The 18,502-nt window shown below is 37.3% G+C and overlaps 1 protein-coding gene across 2 annotated transcripts in view; it reads right to left on the bottom strand.

The window, feature by feature from the left end:
* Positions 1 to 1,775: 1,775 nt before the first annotated feature.
* etv4 (ETS variant transcription factor 4) overlaps positions 1,776 to 18,502 on the bottom strand; it is a 28,340-nt gene continuing 11,613 nt past the window's right edge. For both annotated transcript variants that reach the window (XM_048169843.1, XM_048169844.1), the window contains exons 5-12: positions 11,181 to 11,310; positions 10,382 to 10,594; positions 9,037 to 9,323; positions 5,369 to 5,437; positions 4,736 to 4,783; positions 3,734 to 3,906; positions 2,765 to 2,866; positions 1,776 to 2,232 (exon numbers count right to left, since the gene is read on the bottom strand). In XM_048169843.1, coding sequence (XP_048025800.1) covers positions 2,005 to 2,232; positions 2,765 to 2,866; positions 3,734 to 3,906; positions 4,736 to 4,783; positions 5,369 to 5,437; positions 9,037 to 9,323; positions 10,382 to 10,594; positions 11,181 to 11,310 — 1,250 coding nt within the window. In that variant the 3' untranslated portion in view covers positions 1,776 to 2,004. The remainder of the gene's footprint in view (positions 2,233 to 2,764; positions 2,867 to 3,733; positions 3,907 to 4,735; positions 4,784 to 5,368; positions 5,438 to 9,036; positions 9,324 to 10,381; positions 10,595 to 11,180; positions 11,311 to 18,502) is intronic.

Here is an 18,502-nt window from a genome sequence, read left to right as displayed (position 1 = left end):
ACCCCTTTTGCCTTCAGAACGGTGTTAATTCTTCGTGGCATAGATTCAACAAGGTGCATCCAAACATTCCTCAGAGATTTTGGTCCATATTGAAATGATAGCATCACGCAGTTGCTGCAGATTTGTCGGCTGCACATCCATGATGGAAATCTCCCATTCCCCCACATCCCAAAGGTGCTTTATTGGATTGAGATGTGGAGACTTTGGAGGCTTTTTGAGTTTAGTGAATTCTCTGTCATGTTCAAGAAACCAGTTTGAGGCAACTTGACACATTCTGCTGGAAGTAGCCATCAGAAGATGGGTACACTGTGGTCATAAAGGGATGGACAATGGTCAGCAACAAATCACAGGTAGGCTGTGGCATTTAAACGATGAACAGTTGGTACAAAGGAATCCAAAGTGTGCCAAGACACCACCACCAGCAGCCTGACCATTGATACAAGGCAGGATGGATCCAAGCTTTTCTGTTGTTTACTCCAAATTCTGACCCTACCATCTAAATGTTGCAGCAGAAATCCAGACTCTTCAGACCAGGCAATGTTTTTCCAATCTTCTATTGTTCAATTTTATTGAGCCATTGTGAACTGTAGCCTCAGTTTCCTGTTCCAAGCTGACAGGAGTGGCACCCGGTGTGGCCACATTCAGAGATGCTCTTCTGCAGACCTTGGTTGTAACAAGTGGTTATTTGAGTTACTGTTGCTTTTCTATCAGCTTGACCAGTCTGGACATTCTCCTCTGACCTCTGGAATCAAGGCACTTTCGCCCACAGAACTTTTTTGGACCATTCTCTGTAAACCTGTAGAGATGGTTGTGCGTGAAATCCCCAGCAGATTAGCAGTATCTGAAATACTCAAACCAGCCCGTTTGGCACCAACAACCATGCCACGTTCAAAGTCATTTAAATCACCATTCTTCAGTATTCTGACTGTTTAAATTTCAGCAGATTGACTGTCTACTTAAATGCATTGAATTGCTGCCATGTGATTGACTAATTAGATATTTGCGTTAAGGAGCAGTTGAACAAGTGTACAACTAAAAGAGTGCAATTAAATAAAAAAGATAAAATCAGGATTGTATTATAGGTAAATGAGACAAATAGTGAACAAGGCTATTTAATTAGGGGCATCTTGATTTTCATTTACACCTTTGGGTCAACAATACATAAAATAACACAACTGCATATTGCAAAAAAATAAAAATCTCTTCACCTGAAAATAAAATCCTTTTTTTGTTCATAAAAAAAATTGAATTATATAGTTATAAAAAAGCTACTCAAAAGAAATAAACATACCGTGGCTATTTGTCTATTAAAAGCTTCTGTTATTTAAAGATGCTGTTAGCAAACTTTTATGACATGGTATATATAAAAAATGATACTTCTCTATGAAAGATACCATTGAAATAACTCCTTTAAAAGGTTGTGGAAGTTCTTTTTGTTTAGCCAATCAGAATGTGTCTGTCTGTCTGCTTGTCAAACATTTTGCACATTCATAGCATACTATCCATATATGGAAAGACAGAAGTCGAGAGTGCGAAAGATGAACTTTGAGTCAGTGTGCTGTTTTCCCGAATATCAGCACAATTGCAAACGTGATAGCCTATTAATTTTATACAGTGCAGAGCTAAAAAATATAAATGGCATCTAAAAGTTGTGTGTAAATGTATGTTTTCAACTAACTTTTTCCACTTTTTTTTTTTTTATTTCTGGAGAAAATACTATTGTAGCAAATTTCTGCGCATATTACATATGTTGCAAAAAACTGAGACTCATGGAATAGTAGTAATATTGGGTCTTTATTAAGCAATCTCTTGAACCACAGTAATGTGTTTAGATTAGATAGGCCTCAGAAGTGAGAGGAATGCAGAGTCCCTAATGAGATTAATTTAATCAAAACAAAAACAAAAAAAAAACATAGCCTTATATACAAGTGGATGGGGTGGGCATGTGCAATAGGTGCAGCGGGTAGTAAACTGGGATGAGGAACTTGGGAGAATGTCGTGGCATTAGTACATGTAGCCTTTGGAGTAGGGCTGTTGGCCCATGTTGGTGGCAGCTGGCTCGGGAGGATAAGACGCTCCCTCATCGAGGTGAGACAGCGGCACCGTGTCCTCCTCGTTGACGTAGCGTTCGAATTCTGCCTTCAGACTTGGCCGCTGATTGTCGGGAAAAGCCAAGGATATCAGAGCTTCCGGCTCACACACAAATTTGTAAACATAACGCTCACCCGCCACCTGAAAAAATAAAGAGTAATTAAATAATAATATTAATAATAATAAATAAAAATAAGGACCCGCTTTTAACATCTCAGTAACAACATTTAAGTATCAGGTTGATACAGCTGAGATCATGCAAGAAAAAAGTTTCAGTTTGGGTCTTTTTGAAATTAAAAAAAATAAACTGTAAATAAAATGCATATAATATAATGTTATAAGTTTATAAATAAATGTAATGAATTTTCACATGATGCACATACTTTAAAGTACACAACTGGATTGAATTTAATTTTGTAATATTGAATTTGATTTATATATTCTACAGCGTGTTTTCGCTGGTGTCAAAAAAAAAAAAAAAAATTCAATGAAATTTACATTTCAGAAAGTTTCTGAGAAATATTTGAATAATTTAAGGTTACTTTCACAAATCATTCTGGACTCTATATTTGGAGTCTCTGGGACCCCAAATATAAAGTCATTCTCAATTCAATGTGAGGAGAAGTGAGGAAAAAAATACCATAGGAAACCATGAAATAGGATGATGCAATACCTTTTGCATAATTCCCTTCTCATAATAGTAGCGCAAAGAGCGACTCAGTTTGTCGTAATTCATGGCTGGACGGTTCTTCTGCATCCCCCAGAGTCTTGCCACCTAGAGTATCATAATAAGACAATACAAACCATAAGAGCAGGAAAGGACTGTACTGCAGTGCCTTAATCTGAGCACAAGAGGTCATTGGTGACTGTACAACAGCTAAACTATGAGAAGGAAGGGCGAGTCCCCACAAAATAATCCAGTTCCCTTTTATATAACCAAATTACCACTAAACTCTGACCAAAAACACCACACAGTGCACAGCGCAAACTGCTGGTTGTCAAACCTATAGAGAAAATACGTATTTATCCTAATCTTCAAGGTTCAACTTGAGGGCCCTTGAGAAAAACTGTTGCACCATCTTGGGCCAGTAAACTTGTGGGTCTGCTGACATTTGAAGAACACATTTTTTGCTCGGCTGTATAGTAAAACTTTGTTGTAATGAATGATTCATGCGTACAGTTGAGCAGAACTGATGGATGCATCTCTGCATGATGGTTTGCTGAGTCATGCCATTTAGCCGTCTACTGACCACAGACAATAGGAGGTTAACGCTCTTGTCTCGACCACTGCGGTGTGCTTAGACTCCGGCAAAATGGAAGGTTGTAATATTTGGTAATGGAGCCATTCTCCATTTTATTTCACTATGCTGTTAAGTGGGGTAAATAATGCATGGCAGCTAATGGAAAACTGGCATTGTGTGGATGTGTTCTTAGACCCTGGGGAAGTGTGAGCTGATCGCAAGCAAATCTCTGAAACCCATTGTTTATTCTCTCTGTAGTTTGCGAAAGCTGAATAAACACTGCGTCGAATTGATCTGAATCACCCAATAATCATATTTTCCTCTTCGATCTTTGAATGATCATTTGCTTGGATGAAAATCATATTTTGCCTTCTGAGAACTCTTAAAAGCCTGATGCTTACCTCCTCTGGTTCAATGAGTTTGAATTCCATGCCACGGCCGGTCCACGCGATGAAGTGCGCATTGCCGGGGTCGTCGAGGAGGGCTACCAAGAACTGCCAGAGCTGCAGTGAGCCACGGCGCTGATATGGGGCACCTTCACGAAACACACTGCCCCCTTCCTGCTTCACCTCACCTGAAAACAGGCAAAGAGATTGTCCATTAATTCACCTAATTAGATCTAAAAACTGTTTTATCTAATATAAGACACATGGTGGTAAGGATCTGAACTGATATTGCAAACATTCATACAGTGTGGTCCAAATGTCGGAGAGCACTGAAAATCTGAGATTAAAAAAAAAAAACGTATTTAAACATAATAAGCGAAGTTGAAAGAAATGTTATGAGATCAAATTTGTGACATTGATCATGTGACTCTTTGTACAGATGGTCAGATGCTTGAATGCTAGAGAACATGATTTACACAAACTTGTGAAGTTCATGCAGCTTGAGTGCTGGGGGACAAACCAAATACTAAGAAATAATAAAATTCATATTAACTTTTTAATTACATTTTCCATTCTAATTGTGGTAATGGTAAAACAAAATGTGTAATAGAAAACAATTGCATCACATTTTTTATAAATGTATTTTCAATACACTGTAAAAAGAATTGTTGGTTTAACTTCAAGAAAGTAAGCTACCTGGTTGCCTTAAAATTTTGAGTTTATTGAAATTAAAAATTTGAGTTAATACAATGAAGGCGATTGATTTAATCAACAGAAACTCAAAATATTATGTTATCTGAACCACGTTAATTATTGAAGTTGATTTGACAAAAGAAAAATGTTGTGATAAATCATGAAAATAATTTTTACAGACTTTTGGGCCCCATGTATAAATTTAATTTCTCATTTTTGTATGTTTTAGTTTTAATTACAGCACTTCATTGTCTGAGATTGGCCATTTGTATTTGAAATGAATACTACTTGTGGGAAAATAACATCTGGACAAGTGAGACTTACCTTCAAATTTCTCAGGGACAACACGGGAATCATTTTCAAACATGTAGCCTGAGGACAGGATAAGGGAACTATTAGTGCACTGGTTTAATGTGGATACAAAGACGCTCCGCATGAGTTATATTGTGCTAATGTATTAATGGCAGTCATTAATAACAACAAGCATTTTCCTGTTTGACTTTTCAAATTGAGATCTATGAACACAGTAACTGTTTTTCCATTGATATTTATGAATTCTTATTATGGGAAACATGGACTCTTGAAGATTATTATTATTCAGTTATGTACACTTATGAAGCAAGGAACTAAATTTTCTGTATCTAATGGCTCATTACAGAGATCAGCTAACAACTGAAAATACCCAAAATGGTGCTGCAAATGCAGCGAGCGGAGAGAAGGATTATTTTTCTTCACTCCAGGAAAAATACTCGTCTTTTCCAGTAGTAATATTTACCCTGGAATTCTTTAGGCAAGGAAGAAACAAATGTCCATGCCAACAGAAACACAGACCTTCTGGACTGGTTAGCCAGTGACCGCACAGTACCGGCCAATCATGACGTGCTGTGATTGTGTGAAATGTACATTCTAGAACTATACTAGATCTGCATGTTCTAGATGGACAAACCGTGTCCTTACCTTCACTGTTGTGCTGTGGGTTGGGGTAGACCTCGTTGTGGTGGTACATGGAGGGGCAACCAGGCACATCTGTAGGGCAAACACAAACTCGTGACCCTCAGTTATGGATGCATGCAAATGACCTGTTAATCTTTATTTATGGTTTCTTGTTGGTGAAATGACAACTGCTCTGTTTCAAAACCTATATAAGTAGTCAGTGTTTTAAAGCCTGGTACAAAAGCTAAAGAAATTCATCTCGATTATGTTGCCTCCAAAGATACACATCTTTAGCCAAATATTAGGGAAACATCACACATTCTTCACCGACAATACAATCTCAGAATGCATTTCAACAAGTGAAAGAATAAATCCAAGATAACAGACTAGGCTAGAAACATTTTGATTTTATATAAACATATTCCTTTTAATCCTGAAAAGAAGGCAATTTCTTAATTGGTGCGACGAGTGAAAAAAAATAAATTCAAGATGGTGGACGACTTAAAGGGTTAGTTCACCCAAAAATGAAAATTCTGTCATTTATTACTTACCCTCATGCCGTTCCACACCTGTAAGACCTTCGTTCTTCAGAACACAAATTAAGATATTTTTGTTGAAATCCGATGGCTCAGTGAGGCCTCCATAGGGAGCAATGACACTTCCTCTCTCAAGATCCATAAAGGTACTAAAAACATATTTAAATCAGTTCAAGTGAGTACAGTGGTTCAATATTAATATTATAAAGTGACGAGAATATTTTTGGAGCGCCAAAAAAAACAAAATAACGACTTATTTAGTGATGGCCGATTTCAAAACACTGCTTCAGGAAGCTTCGGAGCATAAATGAATCTGCTGTTCGGAGCGCCAAAGTCACGTGGTTTCAGCCGTTGGCAGTTTGACACGCGATCTGAATCATGATTCGATACACTGATTCATTTATGATCGAAGCTTCCTGAAGCAGTGTTTTGAAATCGGACATTTTGTTATTATTTTGTTTTTTTTGGTGCACCAAAAATATTCTTGTCGCTTTATAATATTAATATTGAACCACTGTACTCACATGAACTGATTTAAATATGTTTTTAGTACCTTTATGGATCTTGAGAGAGGAAATGTCATTGCTCCCTATGAAGGCCTCACTGACCCATCGGATTTCAACTAAAATATCTTAATTTGTTTTCCTAAGATTAACAAAGGTCTTACGGGTACGGAACGGCATGAGGGGAAGTAATAAATGACAGAATTTTCATTTTTGGGTGAACTAACCCTTTAACAAATGTTGATTTTACATAGAAGTACTTAAAAATAAAAATTATTCAATGTAATTAAAAATTAATTATTTTACACCATGTTTGTGTGCTATGTATTTTTATGTTAGGTTCCCAACATTTTTGTCAGCCGAACCCCTTATAAGTAAAATATTTACTTGAAGTACCTACTGAGATATTTAATAATTTAACGACACATTAAAAAATATGTATTATTATAACTCTGATTATAAAGACTGACAATTTTACAGTAACATTTACAGAACAGAATATTTGATCTTTTTTTTTACAAAACTAATATTTATGTCTTAAATTCTTTACTTTCAAACATTCAAACCCTCAAGCACGTCTCCCCATTAGCACTACTGAAGTCAATTTTAAGTTGCTTTACTGTATGAAGCACCATTTGTGTGAGTTGTGGCCTATGTAGAAAATTCCAAAACAGTCATTCATGAGGTTAAGTTGTGGTTAGGAAATGCTGCCTTAGGAGGAAGCTGTCTATGTAGGCAGCCGGCAGCGAGGCAGCTCACTGGGTTTGAGACCACAGCTAATCATTGCTAGTCCTCTTTAGGCACTATTTCTGTAGGGTGTGAGGCTGGTGCATCTGCAGATTTGATAACCTCTGCCACTGAGTGCTGCAAGGACAAAAGGTCCATTTGTCATAAAGTCGTTTGTCATAATATCACCTGTCGGCAGCTTTATTTTTAGGCAGTAAAGTGGATCTTGCACAGTACTGCAGGAACGCCAGAATCAGGTTTATAACTGTCGTAACTATCTTTCTCTCTCTCCTTCTATATGTACTGTATAAATAAGAAACTGTTAGTTTGTGAGGTGGAGCCATGATTCATGGCTGGAGAATGCAGTGGCAGAGGCCATGATAAGAGGTCACAGGGGAGAAAGAGCTCTGAGGGACTAGAGACTAGAGCACTTTTCTCATACATAGATCTCAAATGAATGTCAATGTTGACAGAGCTGTCAGACTGGAACTTATTCCATTTTAAACTGAAATACCGTCACAGGACCCTTTCTGAAACAATCTTGATGGTAGAGCTGCACAATTTAGGAAAACATAATATTTTGATGTGATTCTGAAATAATAATAATAATAATAATAATTATTATTATTATAAAAAAATAAACACAATAAGAAATATTGCTATTATAATATTTACTTAAGTATTTAAGAAAAATAAAATTTTTAGCACTTTAATGCCATCTAAAAGTGTCTCTTATTCATGGTTTTGGTTTCTTATTTATGTTGGCATATATATCTCTCTGTTTTTGTTCTGTAGCAGAGCGGCAGCCACCGGCCTGGGCAGGGACGAATCTACTGATAACATGCAGTACTCCACCTCAGATAGGGCGTTCTATCCTCACACAAACATCCTTTTGTTCCAGACTATCGCATCCAATGTTGCCACATTTAAGCACGTATGAATCTGAGTTAAGTAGTACCAGCCTTTCTTAGTGGTATAAGTGCCAAACAGTGTTATTTTAGTATATTTTAGTAATTTTAGTATTTCATCATATTTTTATTTTGTTTGATTTCAGCTTTGTTTCAATTGCAGAAAATTATTTTAATAAAGTTTTAGTTTTTGTTAACAATAACAGCACTGGCACAGAAAAAGACACCTCGTACCTTAAAACTAGGAGGGAACAAAAGAACCCAGAAAAGGTCATGCTCCTTTTTTTTTCCATTTAAAGAATAAGTTGAACTGGTAACTTTGTTTTTTATGCTCATCTTTGTGCAATGTTTGTTAGATCAAGATTGTTTGTAGTCTTTCATAGAGCACTGATAAGTTGGACCTGTGCAGGGTGTTATGTTTCGACCCTGTGTCAGTCGCTAAGTCGAGTGGGAGGAGGTGAGCTCGCCTGTGTTGTGAGTATATGGCCTGAGCCCCCCGGCTACAACACAACTACCCCCCCTCCATACACACACACACACACACACACACACACACCTCCCGCCCGCTCGACCAAGCCAGCGCACGGGCTCGGGTTACCGAGGATACGCTCATTTTTCCATTATGAGTTCATCTGCCTGCAGAAAAAGGAAGCCGCTGCTGCAACCCTACACCCGCGAGAGCTCCGCTGGGGATTCTAGTCTTTCCAGTGCCCTCCATTTTCTCAATGAAATTCCTATGCCTCCCTCCCTCTCAAAGAACACAGGCAGAAGGGGAGGGGTGAAGGAGCAGGAGTGGGGAGAAGTACAGAAACACTGTTGAGACCTTTGCAAAGTGTCAGTGGATGTTGAAAGTGGAGAACAACAAACAAAATCTCTTAAAAAAGAGATTTTTCGGTTTTGCCGACCAATTTACTGTTTACATTAGTGGCCTAATGTGGTTTAATTATTCAGGAAGTGAGATGAAAGAAGACACCATTTCAAAGCAAATGTGTCATCAGAATGTCCTTTGACTCACGTACCAGGTTCATAAGTGTAGTCAGTGGGTTCCTGTTTGACCATCATATGGGCAGGAGGAAACCTCTGAGGCTGTGTCCCGGCCATGTGGGCCACTCGGTCGTATAGAGGGTCCAGGTACTCCTGTTTGAAGTTCTGCTGAGGAGGATAAGGCAAGCAGGGGTCAGAGTGTTGCCTATGGTAACTGCCGCCTCCGCCCCCGCTGGCATGGGCAGGATGCATGCGCTGCAGGGCCTGGCCTTGGGAAGAGAATGGTGGGCACATCTCTGCAGAGCCGGAAGGGAACCTGGAACTGGGAGGAAAAATTGAGCCTTGATTATCACATAGGCTCTTAAAAACAAGTATGCTTTCTTAACTGTTCTCTTTGGATAGATATAAAACACATATTTAATAAATATAAAATATAAATTTATAATAAAATAAAAACAAACAATACTAGTCAAAAATGTGCACTGATATTAAAATGCTGTTATTATTTTAGGTTATGACTGATAAGCATTAATTAGCAGATGTTGAAATTCTAGACTATGTTGTATAAATATTAAAAATAAGCATAAGTCAATCAATTTAAATGCTTTAAAGTGAATTTGGCACAAAGTCCCTTTAAGACAAGTCATTTCACTCGGCGGCCATCTTTGAAACGCCTCTCGGGCATCCTGGGCATCTTGCAGCTCCTATCTCTTTGAAGGGGGAAACATCAAATTCTCCAAAACTGTTCGCCAACCTTACGATTAAATTTCATATTTGAAATCACCAATGAAATCTGACAACAACTGTCTCATAAATGTTTTTCCCAAACTCTCGAATCATGACAAAAAACTATTTTTCAGGCTGGCTCAAGCTAATGCGCATGCGCAAACCTAAATGCGCGTCTCTTGCGCCTCATTTCGGAGGCGCGAGTCTGGCTGTTTCTATAGAAACCAGTGCTTCTAACGGCCGCTGCAGTGACGCAATGACTTTACCAATCGACGATTGGTTCTTATTTAGAAGGCGGGACTTATTCCGCCATATTGCGCGTTACACTTTTTCCCATTCAAAACAATACGAGTGACACGATTTGGCATCACAACATTGTAATGTACAGAATGAAAATTGGATATTAATTTTGAGATTTGCTACACATCTTAAAAATGATTTAATTTAACAGTGCTATTAAATTAAAGATTAACTTTAGTGAGCATTTGATGTCGGCAAAGGTTTGTAAACAGCAAAGAAATGGATTTGCATGTAGTATTCAAAATCACAGTTTTTAGTTTATCAGCCCATAACCGATATGGTACCGATATATCATGTAGTCAAATCCCTAGTCAAAAGTAGACACACCTACAAATTCTTTAACATTATTGTTACCTGGGGTTCATGGGGTAACTGTGGCTGTGGCTGTGGCAGGCGTGGGATTGGCTAGCTGAGGGTGGATTCATGTACCCTGACTCCGGCCGAGTTCCCACTGTTGGTTTAGGGGAGTAATGCTGCATAGGGGACATGGGTGTCCCTGGACAAGAGCTCTTAGATCCTCCCGCTGCTGTTGTTGCTGCCACAGCTGCTCTCTTCTGCTCATAGGCACTGCAGGGCACACGGACACTTTCAAAGTCAACAATGCATTTCTTACAAGTCATAGATCATGTATGGATGCATCTTCGACTATGAACACTTTTATATCTCTGGGGTAGATTTTTATTGAAACTAAGATATTTTTTTTTCTCTTTAAACAAAGGCCACATTAAAACTGTAAAAGTATATGTATAGATTTTATTTTTGCTTTACGCAAGTTCCAGATGCTCATTATTAAAATGTGAAAATGCTAAATTAAAATATTGATTATTAATCAATTAATATTCAAATCCGGCCCTAGAGTTTAGCTCAAACTCACCTGCCTGTAATTTTCTGCTAACCCTAAGAGAACTTGATTAGCTTGCTCAGGTGACTTTGATTAGGGTTTGAGCTAAACTCTACATGACAGTGACCCCCAGGGCTGGAAATGAGGAACCCTGCATTATAATGTGAAGTGTGTGTTTTGAGAATCTATTTTCTGTGTTTATTGTTCATAGAGGACAAAAGAGCCCATAGATAAAGGAAACACCTGTTTATGCCATAAAAGTATAAAATCGTGTGAGAGACATCTAGCAACAGCATCCAGCTTTTGACTGACCTGGCGTAAAGGCACTGCTCTCCATTGGGGTAGCTGAAGCTCTGCTTGTGGCTGCAAGACTGGCTGGGGTCTGAACCTGGACTTTGAGGCTCTTTCTTAATCTTCACAGGCGGGCTGTGGAATGCCACTGCTGCGATACACAGAGAAACATGTTCATTTATGAGTCACATTCCAGTTAATTCCTGTCTCGAGAAATGACACACTGCACTAAAAATACAACAAGAGTACACAATTGAGAGTAAATATACACATTTTTGTATTCAAATTACTTTAAAGGGCTTTGTTTGTCCTTAGCGATAGTGAGGGCAGTAGATCATGCAAACACTTAACTCCACAATAGTTAACACAGTAACCTCTGGTTTCACAGACGAGGCTTAATCTAGTCCTAGACTAAAATGCATGTTTGAGCTGTTTGAACTGAAAGCAACTTGCATCGGCATATCTTATGCATACCAGTAATGTTATTTCTAAGGCATGTTTGTAAAAGCTACACTCTAAAAAATGCTCGGCTGAAAAGTACTTCAATGTACTTCAATGTCCTAATTAAACTAAAGCCTAATCCTGTGTTAATCTAAGCCCTGTCTGTGAAACCAGGCCATTGTCTCCTAGACTCAGCTTTAAAGTAAATTATAAATATCCACTAGCATTTAAAATCACTTCCATTAAAGTGGACATAACCATTTTAGTTTAATTATTAATGTGCATTAGATTCTTATTTCCAGATTTTGTTTTCTTCAACCCAAGCACAGAACTTCTACAAAACATTCATTGAGTATGTCTTTTATAAACACATCAACAGCTGGTCATTTACATAAGAATTTTTTTTGTTGTTTCTTCAGTCCAGCTTTTAGAGATTTTGGCATTTAGTTGAGGAGTAGCAGAGGAGCCGCCCAGCATGCGTGGGGTCTGGGTCTAAACCGCAGTGCTGTTTATTATTGGAGGGGAGCAGCCAGGCTCAAAGACGGCACGGTACAGGATGTTTTTCTGGGCCGCTCAGGGTAAACAGCAGCAGCTGTGCTCTTCCAGCTGAGCAGCAGCTCTGTGTTTATGGCTGTTTATGTGTTGATTTGTCGTGGGCGCAGACCTGACAGAACAGGCATTGCTGAAACCCAAGCCCAGGTAATTGCATATTTCATTCACAAAAAGAAGAAAAAAAAAAAATGGGGGAAAGGCCTTCAAATACTGAAACACAGTAGCACAACGTCCTCCGCTCTCAGTGGGAATACTAAAATCAAAAGAGAAAGAGACAAAATCTGAACAGATTGAGTAATGAGTCTGCTTAATTGCATATACAAGATTTATAGATTTGAAAAAAAAAAAATGTATATCAATATTACGCTTTTATAATGGACTGCTCATTTGATCAATAAGGCTGCCAGTTCTTTTATAAATTCATTACGAACATAGAATCACTGCAGACACTAAAGCCACTCTATTAATGTAATGAATCATTCCTCTCTAAATACACTAAAATGGAACGGAGCACCAAACGGGATTTCAAAGGGGACACCTTGTGACGTGTAACATTGTCAAGACACATCCGTCTGTCGTTAAATCTCCCTGAGTTTACAGACTGATGGCAGTCGAGTAAACGGAGATCTGACAATGAAGGAAGCTCTTGTATTTTATTTGGTGTATTTTGCCCAAAGCTCTTTGTTTCTGCTTTCTCTCTTTGCGATTCGTATGAAGGTTACATCACTGTTCCCTAAAACTACTCAAATTTCTTAGATTTTGTTTCTCAAAAAAAAAAAAAAAAGGGAAGGTCGGGGGGGTGAACCTAAATGTGTAATGTAACATCTGTGTGAAGTGTTTAGATATTCTGGGATCTGTTCTTGTAAATCACGTAAGCAGTGATCAGGAAAGAGTGAGAAGGCAATTATATATATATATATAGGGCCAGTCTGGATCATGTTTATGCATTGTAAATGTAAACATTTGTTTTGTTTTTTTATGTGACATATGTATATGAATTTACAGTTGTCATGGAGTTACATTACAGCTGTATAATTTTCAGCTATTATTGGAAATGATAATAAATGTAATGTAAATAGTTTAAAGAAATTAACATTATATTTATAGTATATAGCTCATATTATATTTATATTAGATTAAATTTGTTTACTTAGTGTTAATATTCCATTACCAAACATTTTATTTTATTATTTATTTTATTTTTTCATTTGCAATATTATCAAAAATATTGTTGTTGGACTTGAGAAGAAAGCCTGGAATTAAAATGAGCTGTTATTATTTTTTTTACCCTAATAGTGTGTTATATATGGCTTTTTAAATTATACTGAAATTTTTCAGCCTTAGAGCACTCATATTTCATAAGCCCTATAATAATTTTAAAGCCTCTTTTTAGACAACTTCAAAAATTGTATGTGCTCTCTTTTGTTTTATTCCAATATTATTAAAACACAACATTTATTGTGGAAAACTTATCCTCTAGAAAATTGCACGTTTTCTTCAAACATTAAGGTTTTCGCAAAAAAAAAAAAAAAAAAAAAAATCCGGCCCTTGACCTAAAATGAGTTTGACACCTCTGGTGATTGTAATCTGCCACATAAGGCTATAACCCTGGATACATTAGATTTAAATAATGCTCTCCCTACATATGAGTGCATTTAACATTCACACCTCCCTTCAAGCTACATCTAAGTGTGAAAAACCAGTAGCATTGTACCTAAACGACAAGAGTGTCTCCATTCAGGATGAGCCTTTAGAGACAGCCTGGGCTAGAGGTGAGAGCTGGACTTTACATATGTAAATAGCACGATTCAGTGAAGAGGATAAGGGGTGAAAGGTGATGGTCATGGTTGAGTGCTTTAGGAAGTAGGGGATCATTATGGAAGGCCATTCAGTCAACTCCCACCACAAACAAATCTCAGGACCCCGATACCCCCCTGCCCCAAACAAAAAAGATCCACCAGCTGTGACAGATGGAGGTATGGTGGCTTTAGTCAAGAGTTCTGGGGGATCGTCCTCAGAGAGTGTGTCATAGTACAAGTATTCACTAGTACATTTATTTCGAATAAAAGTACCATTGTTCAATTCGGGAGTGTTTGAGCACTGCTTTGGATGAAGAAAATCAGATTTCAGTCACTGTTAAGGCAGAACAGCTTTGTTTTTGAGTTAAACCTTAACTCTCCTGATCATCTGGACAGTATTGTATATTCACGTCAGGCTCACATCCTGGATCTTATGACAGCTACAGTTGAGGCCAACCGTATCAACTCAACAGGTACAATAAGCTAAAGTTTGAGTAATAATATCTCAAGACTTTAAACCTATCATATCGTACCAGAGGAATGTGACTGCTGTGGCCTGTCGTCAGATAAAACACAAATCCTGAGCAGAACGAGTCTTTATGCAAAGACTGTTTGATAAAAACACTGAACAAAGGATTATCGTATTGCTTTAGTCTGGTGTGATGTGAACGAATCCTTCATGCTCATTTGATATATGAGCTGATGTTGTGATAAAATCTGATTTTAGATTATGATAACAGTCTGCCTGACAGTCAGTGAAGAGATGCCACCTGGCATCCCACTGGCCATTTGAGACCAACGGTGACAAATCAATAAGAACAACAAGGATGCCAATTATGTCTGAATGGCTTAAAGGTTGAAATGGCAGTATTGATTTTGGGCAGCCCACTTAACACAGCTCTCAAAGCTTGCTTGTGTCCTTTTAAGTACAGCCTGTCATAGGAAGTACATTGAGTGTGAAATAAAAGTGACAGGATTACAAAAGAAAAAAAAATCACTTTATAATAATCCAATTGTGAATGTCAATACAGAATTCCAGTCAAACAACAACCCCTAATTGTAGACATTGCAGTGCTTAAGGTACTTTTATGGCCAATATTAATATATCTTATAAGGGGCCTTTACACGACGGAAAACGGAAATCTTTTTAATGCGTTTTGGCTGTTCATTTACATGACAACGGCATTTTGTGGGCCTGAAAACACAAACTTTTGAAAACAGGATTCAAAGTGGAAGTTTTTGAAAATTATACTGTTATCGTCTCTGTGTCAACTACAAAAATGTGAATTTGCGAAAACGGTGACGTCATACTCATGCATATTACGTGTTCGATCTATAGGCATGTAGTGTTTCTTTACAAAGTGACATCGCCAACTACTGGCCTGGCATGAATAATACAGCGTTTTTAATCGTTTTCGTGGATCCGTGTGAACAGGGATCATTTTGACAACATTGTTGTCAGTACGCGAAAAAAAAATTTTTTTTACATATACAGTACAGTCCAAAAGTTTGGAACCACTAAGATTTTTAATGTTTTTAAAAGAAGTTTCGTCTGCTCACCAAGGCTACATTTATTTAATTAAAAATACAGTAAAAACAGTAATATTGTGAAATATTGTTACAATTTAAAATAACTGTTTTCTATTTGAATATATTTCACAAAGTAATTTATTCCTGTGATGGCAAAGCTGAATTTTCAGCATCGTTACTCCAGTCTTCAGTGTCACATGATCCTTCAGAAATCATTCTAATATGCTGATCTGCTGCTCAAGAAACATTTAATGTGTACAATTGTACAAAATATTTGTGTACAATATTTTTTTTTCAGGATTATTTGATGAATAGAAAGTTCAAAAGAACAGTGTTTATCTGAAATCTAATCTTTTGTAACATTATAAATGTCTTTACTGCCACTTTTGATTGATTTAATGCATCCTTGCTGAATAAAAGTATTCATTTCTTTAATTTCTTTTCAAAAAAATAAAAATAAAAATTCTTACTGACCCCAAACTTTTGAACGGTAGTGTATAATGCTACAGAAGCTTTGTATTTCAGATAAATGCTGTTCTTTTGAACTTTCTATTCATCAAGGAATCCTGTAAAAAAAAGTACACAACTGTTTTCAACATTGAAAATAATCATAAATGTTTATTGAGCAGCAAATCAGCATATTAGAATGATTTCTGAAGGATCATGTGACACTGAAGACTGGAGTAACGATGCTGAAAATTCAGCTTTGCATCACAGGAATAAATTACTTTGTCAAATATATTTAAATACTACACAGTTATTTTAAATTGTAATAATATTTCACAATATTACTGTTTTTTACTGTATTTTTAATTAAATAAATGTAGCCTTGGTGAGCAGACGAAACTTCTTTTAAAAACATTAAAAATCTTAGTGGTTCCAAACTTTTGGACTGTACTGTATATCAGTTTTTTAAAATGTTTTTGAAAAAAGTCTCTCATGTGCACAAAAATACAGTAAAACAGTAATATTGTGAAATATAATTTAAAAGAACTGTTTTCTGTTTTAGTATATTTTAAAATGTAACTTATACCTTTGATTGCAAAGCTGAATTTTCATCAGCCATCACTCCAGTCCGCAGTGTCACATGATCCTTCAGAAATCATTCTAATATGCACAAGTAACATTATTAATTAACAGTTGTGCTACTTAATATTTTTGTAGAAACTGATACTTTTTTCCCAGAATTCTTTGATGAACAGAAAGTTCAAAAGAACAGCATTTATTTGAAATAGAAATCTTTTGTAACATTATAAATGTTGTTGTTTACTGACACTTTTGATTAATTGAGCCCCTTTGTTTCAAGATTTTGATTACTGAGCCCCTTTTGATAGAGTGTATAATGGCCTGGTGAACAATACAAAGATAAGAAGTTGTTTTTGGAGTTTTTGGTTTAAGTAGAAAAGAAGCTAAGCTTTTTAAAAAGGATCTTTCTCTCATTTGGGGAGGTTTATATAAATCCACGATCATTAAAATGATCCGTGGAAAGTCCGGGGAGGGACAAGGATGATAGAAAGGACTGTTCTTTCAGCTAGAGGTTTTGCAGAAACAATGCTGTCATCTCAGCACAGTACAGCAACACATGGTGGACATGTGGTGTCCATGTCAACACGATCATAATGAAAGAGAGTGCAAGCGAGAAAACGCAAATAAAAAAGGAAGTTCTGGCTTCTCTCAGATGGTGATTGGCCAGGGGTTTTTCCACAAAAATGCTCGCTTGGTTTGACTGTCACTTCAGAGTGTCAGCAACTTCCCTTTTGAGTTTCAGACGGCTATCGGTAGCACAAAACTGTTGATAAACTTGAATGACAAGATAAGTAGAGTCTCGTGTGAAGCTAAATTTGTGTGCTCTCAATACGTCCTTTGTTTGAAAACACAGCTTTTGGATGCTTAATGTGTTTTTGTGTAGTAAATGTCACATGGTGATGGGTGTGGATGAGACTGGCTGAAGACGTCTGAATGGTATAGACACGTTTCTGTTAACCACACGGTATCACTTCCCTTTATGATCGGGTTATTTTTTTTCTGCTGAAACCCTATGACACCCTTTGCCAATAAAAGAAATGCACCACCCGTCTTTAAAAATGAATCATTAAGCTATATTTTACCATTACCAAAAGATTAACTTAGGAAAAACATAGACGAAAGTGAAAATGCGAAAGGTGGATGACCATAATCTATAAGCGCAATAGAATGATGTCATCCATGGCAACATGATAGTGTTTTATGCGTGCGTTCATGTGGAAAGTGTAATCAAACTCTCAACCTCACATTCATCAGCCCTCAATATATTGCAGTCCGCTCTTAATGTTTAATGCATATATTGATTTTCTGCTCATTGCAGAAATTATATAATGAACTCTACTGTAGAGAATGGAGACGTAGAGAGGGACGTTTTTATCTCCGAAGGGAGATAACACCTGCTCATTGAATTTCTGTCAAGCCGGTGAGAAATACATTTCTACTGAGACTTGTCCCATCTGGACTGATATCATAATTATACAGGGAGAGATAAAGAAACACTCAAGCATTTTTCTTAAGGTGCCTGATCTACTCCTGAGATCACCCTGGATCAATAGATCCATCATTGCTTTTTCAATATGAGGCACGTCGCATTTCAGCAGAACTGCCCTAAGATTATGCTGAACTGAACTAAGCGAAGTGATTAAGACCAGCAATGACTTGCACTATTTAGCTGGAAAAGACTCAAACACTGTCTATCGCAGTGCGCTGGAAGTCTCTGATGTGTGTGGACGTGTGGACGTTATGTTACATATGTTCTATGTTATCATTAGCCCCCCACCTCAGTTTCTTTTCTATCAGCAGGAGAAGGGAGGAAAAGAGGAAAAGAGCCTCTCTTTGAGAGTATGAGAAAAGACAATTTCCTGGCTGTAGGTTTAGAGTGTTTGCCCCGTTGATTCTGTCCTCACGATGCAGTAAAATACACACTACTGTCCATTCAATGCCTTGGCAGCCATACCTCAGCCTGTGAAGTAGATGTTCTAACTTGTTCCAACAGCA

This window comes from Megalobrama amblycephala, linkage group LG20 (assembly GCF_018812025.1).
Source record: "Megalobrama amblycephala isolate DHTTF-2021 linkage group LG20, ASM1881202v1, whole genome shotgun sequence".
NCBI classification, from domain to species: domain Eukaryota; kingdom Metazoa; phylum Chordata; class Actinopteri; order Cypriniformes; family Xenocyprididae; genus Megalobrama; species Megalobrama amblycephala.
The sequence above is the reverse complement of the archived record's forward strand: the minus strand, read 5'-3'. Positions and strand labels throughout refer to the sequence as shown.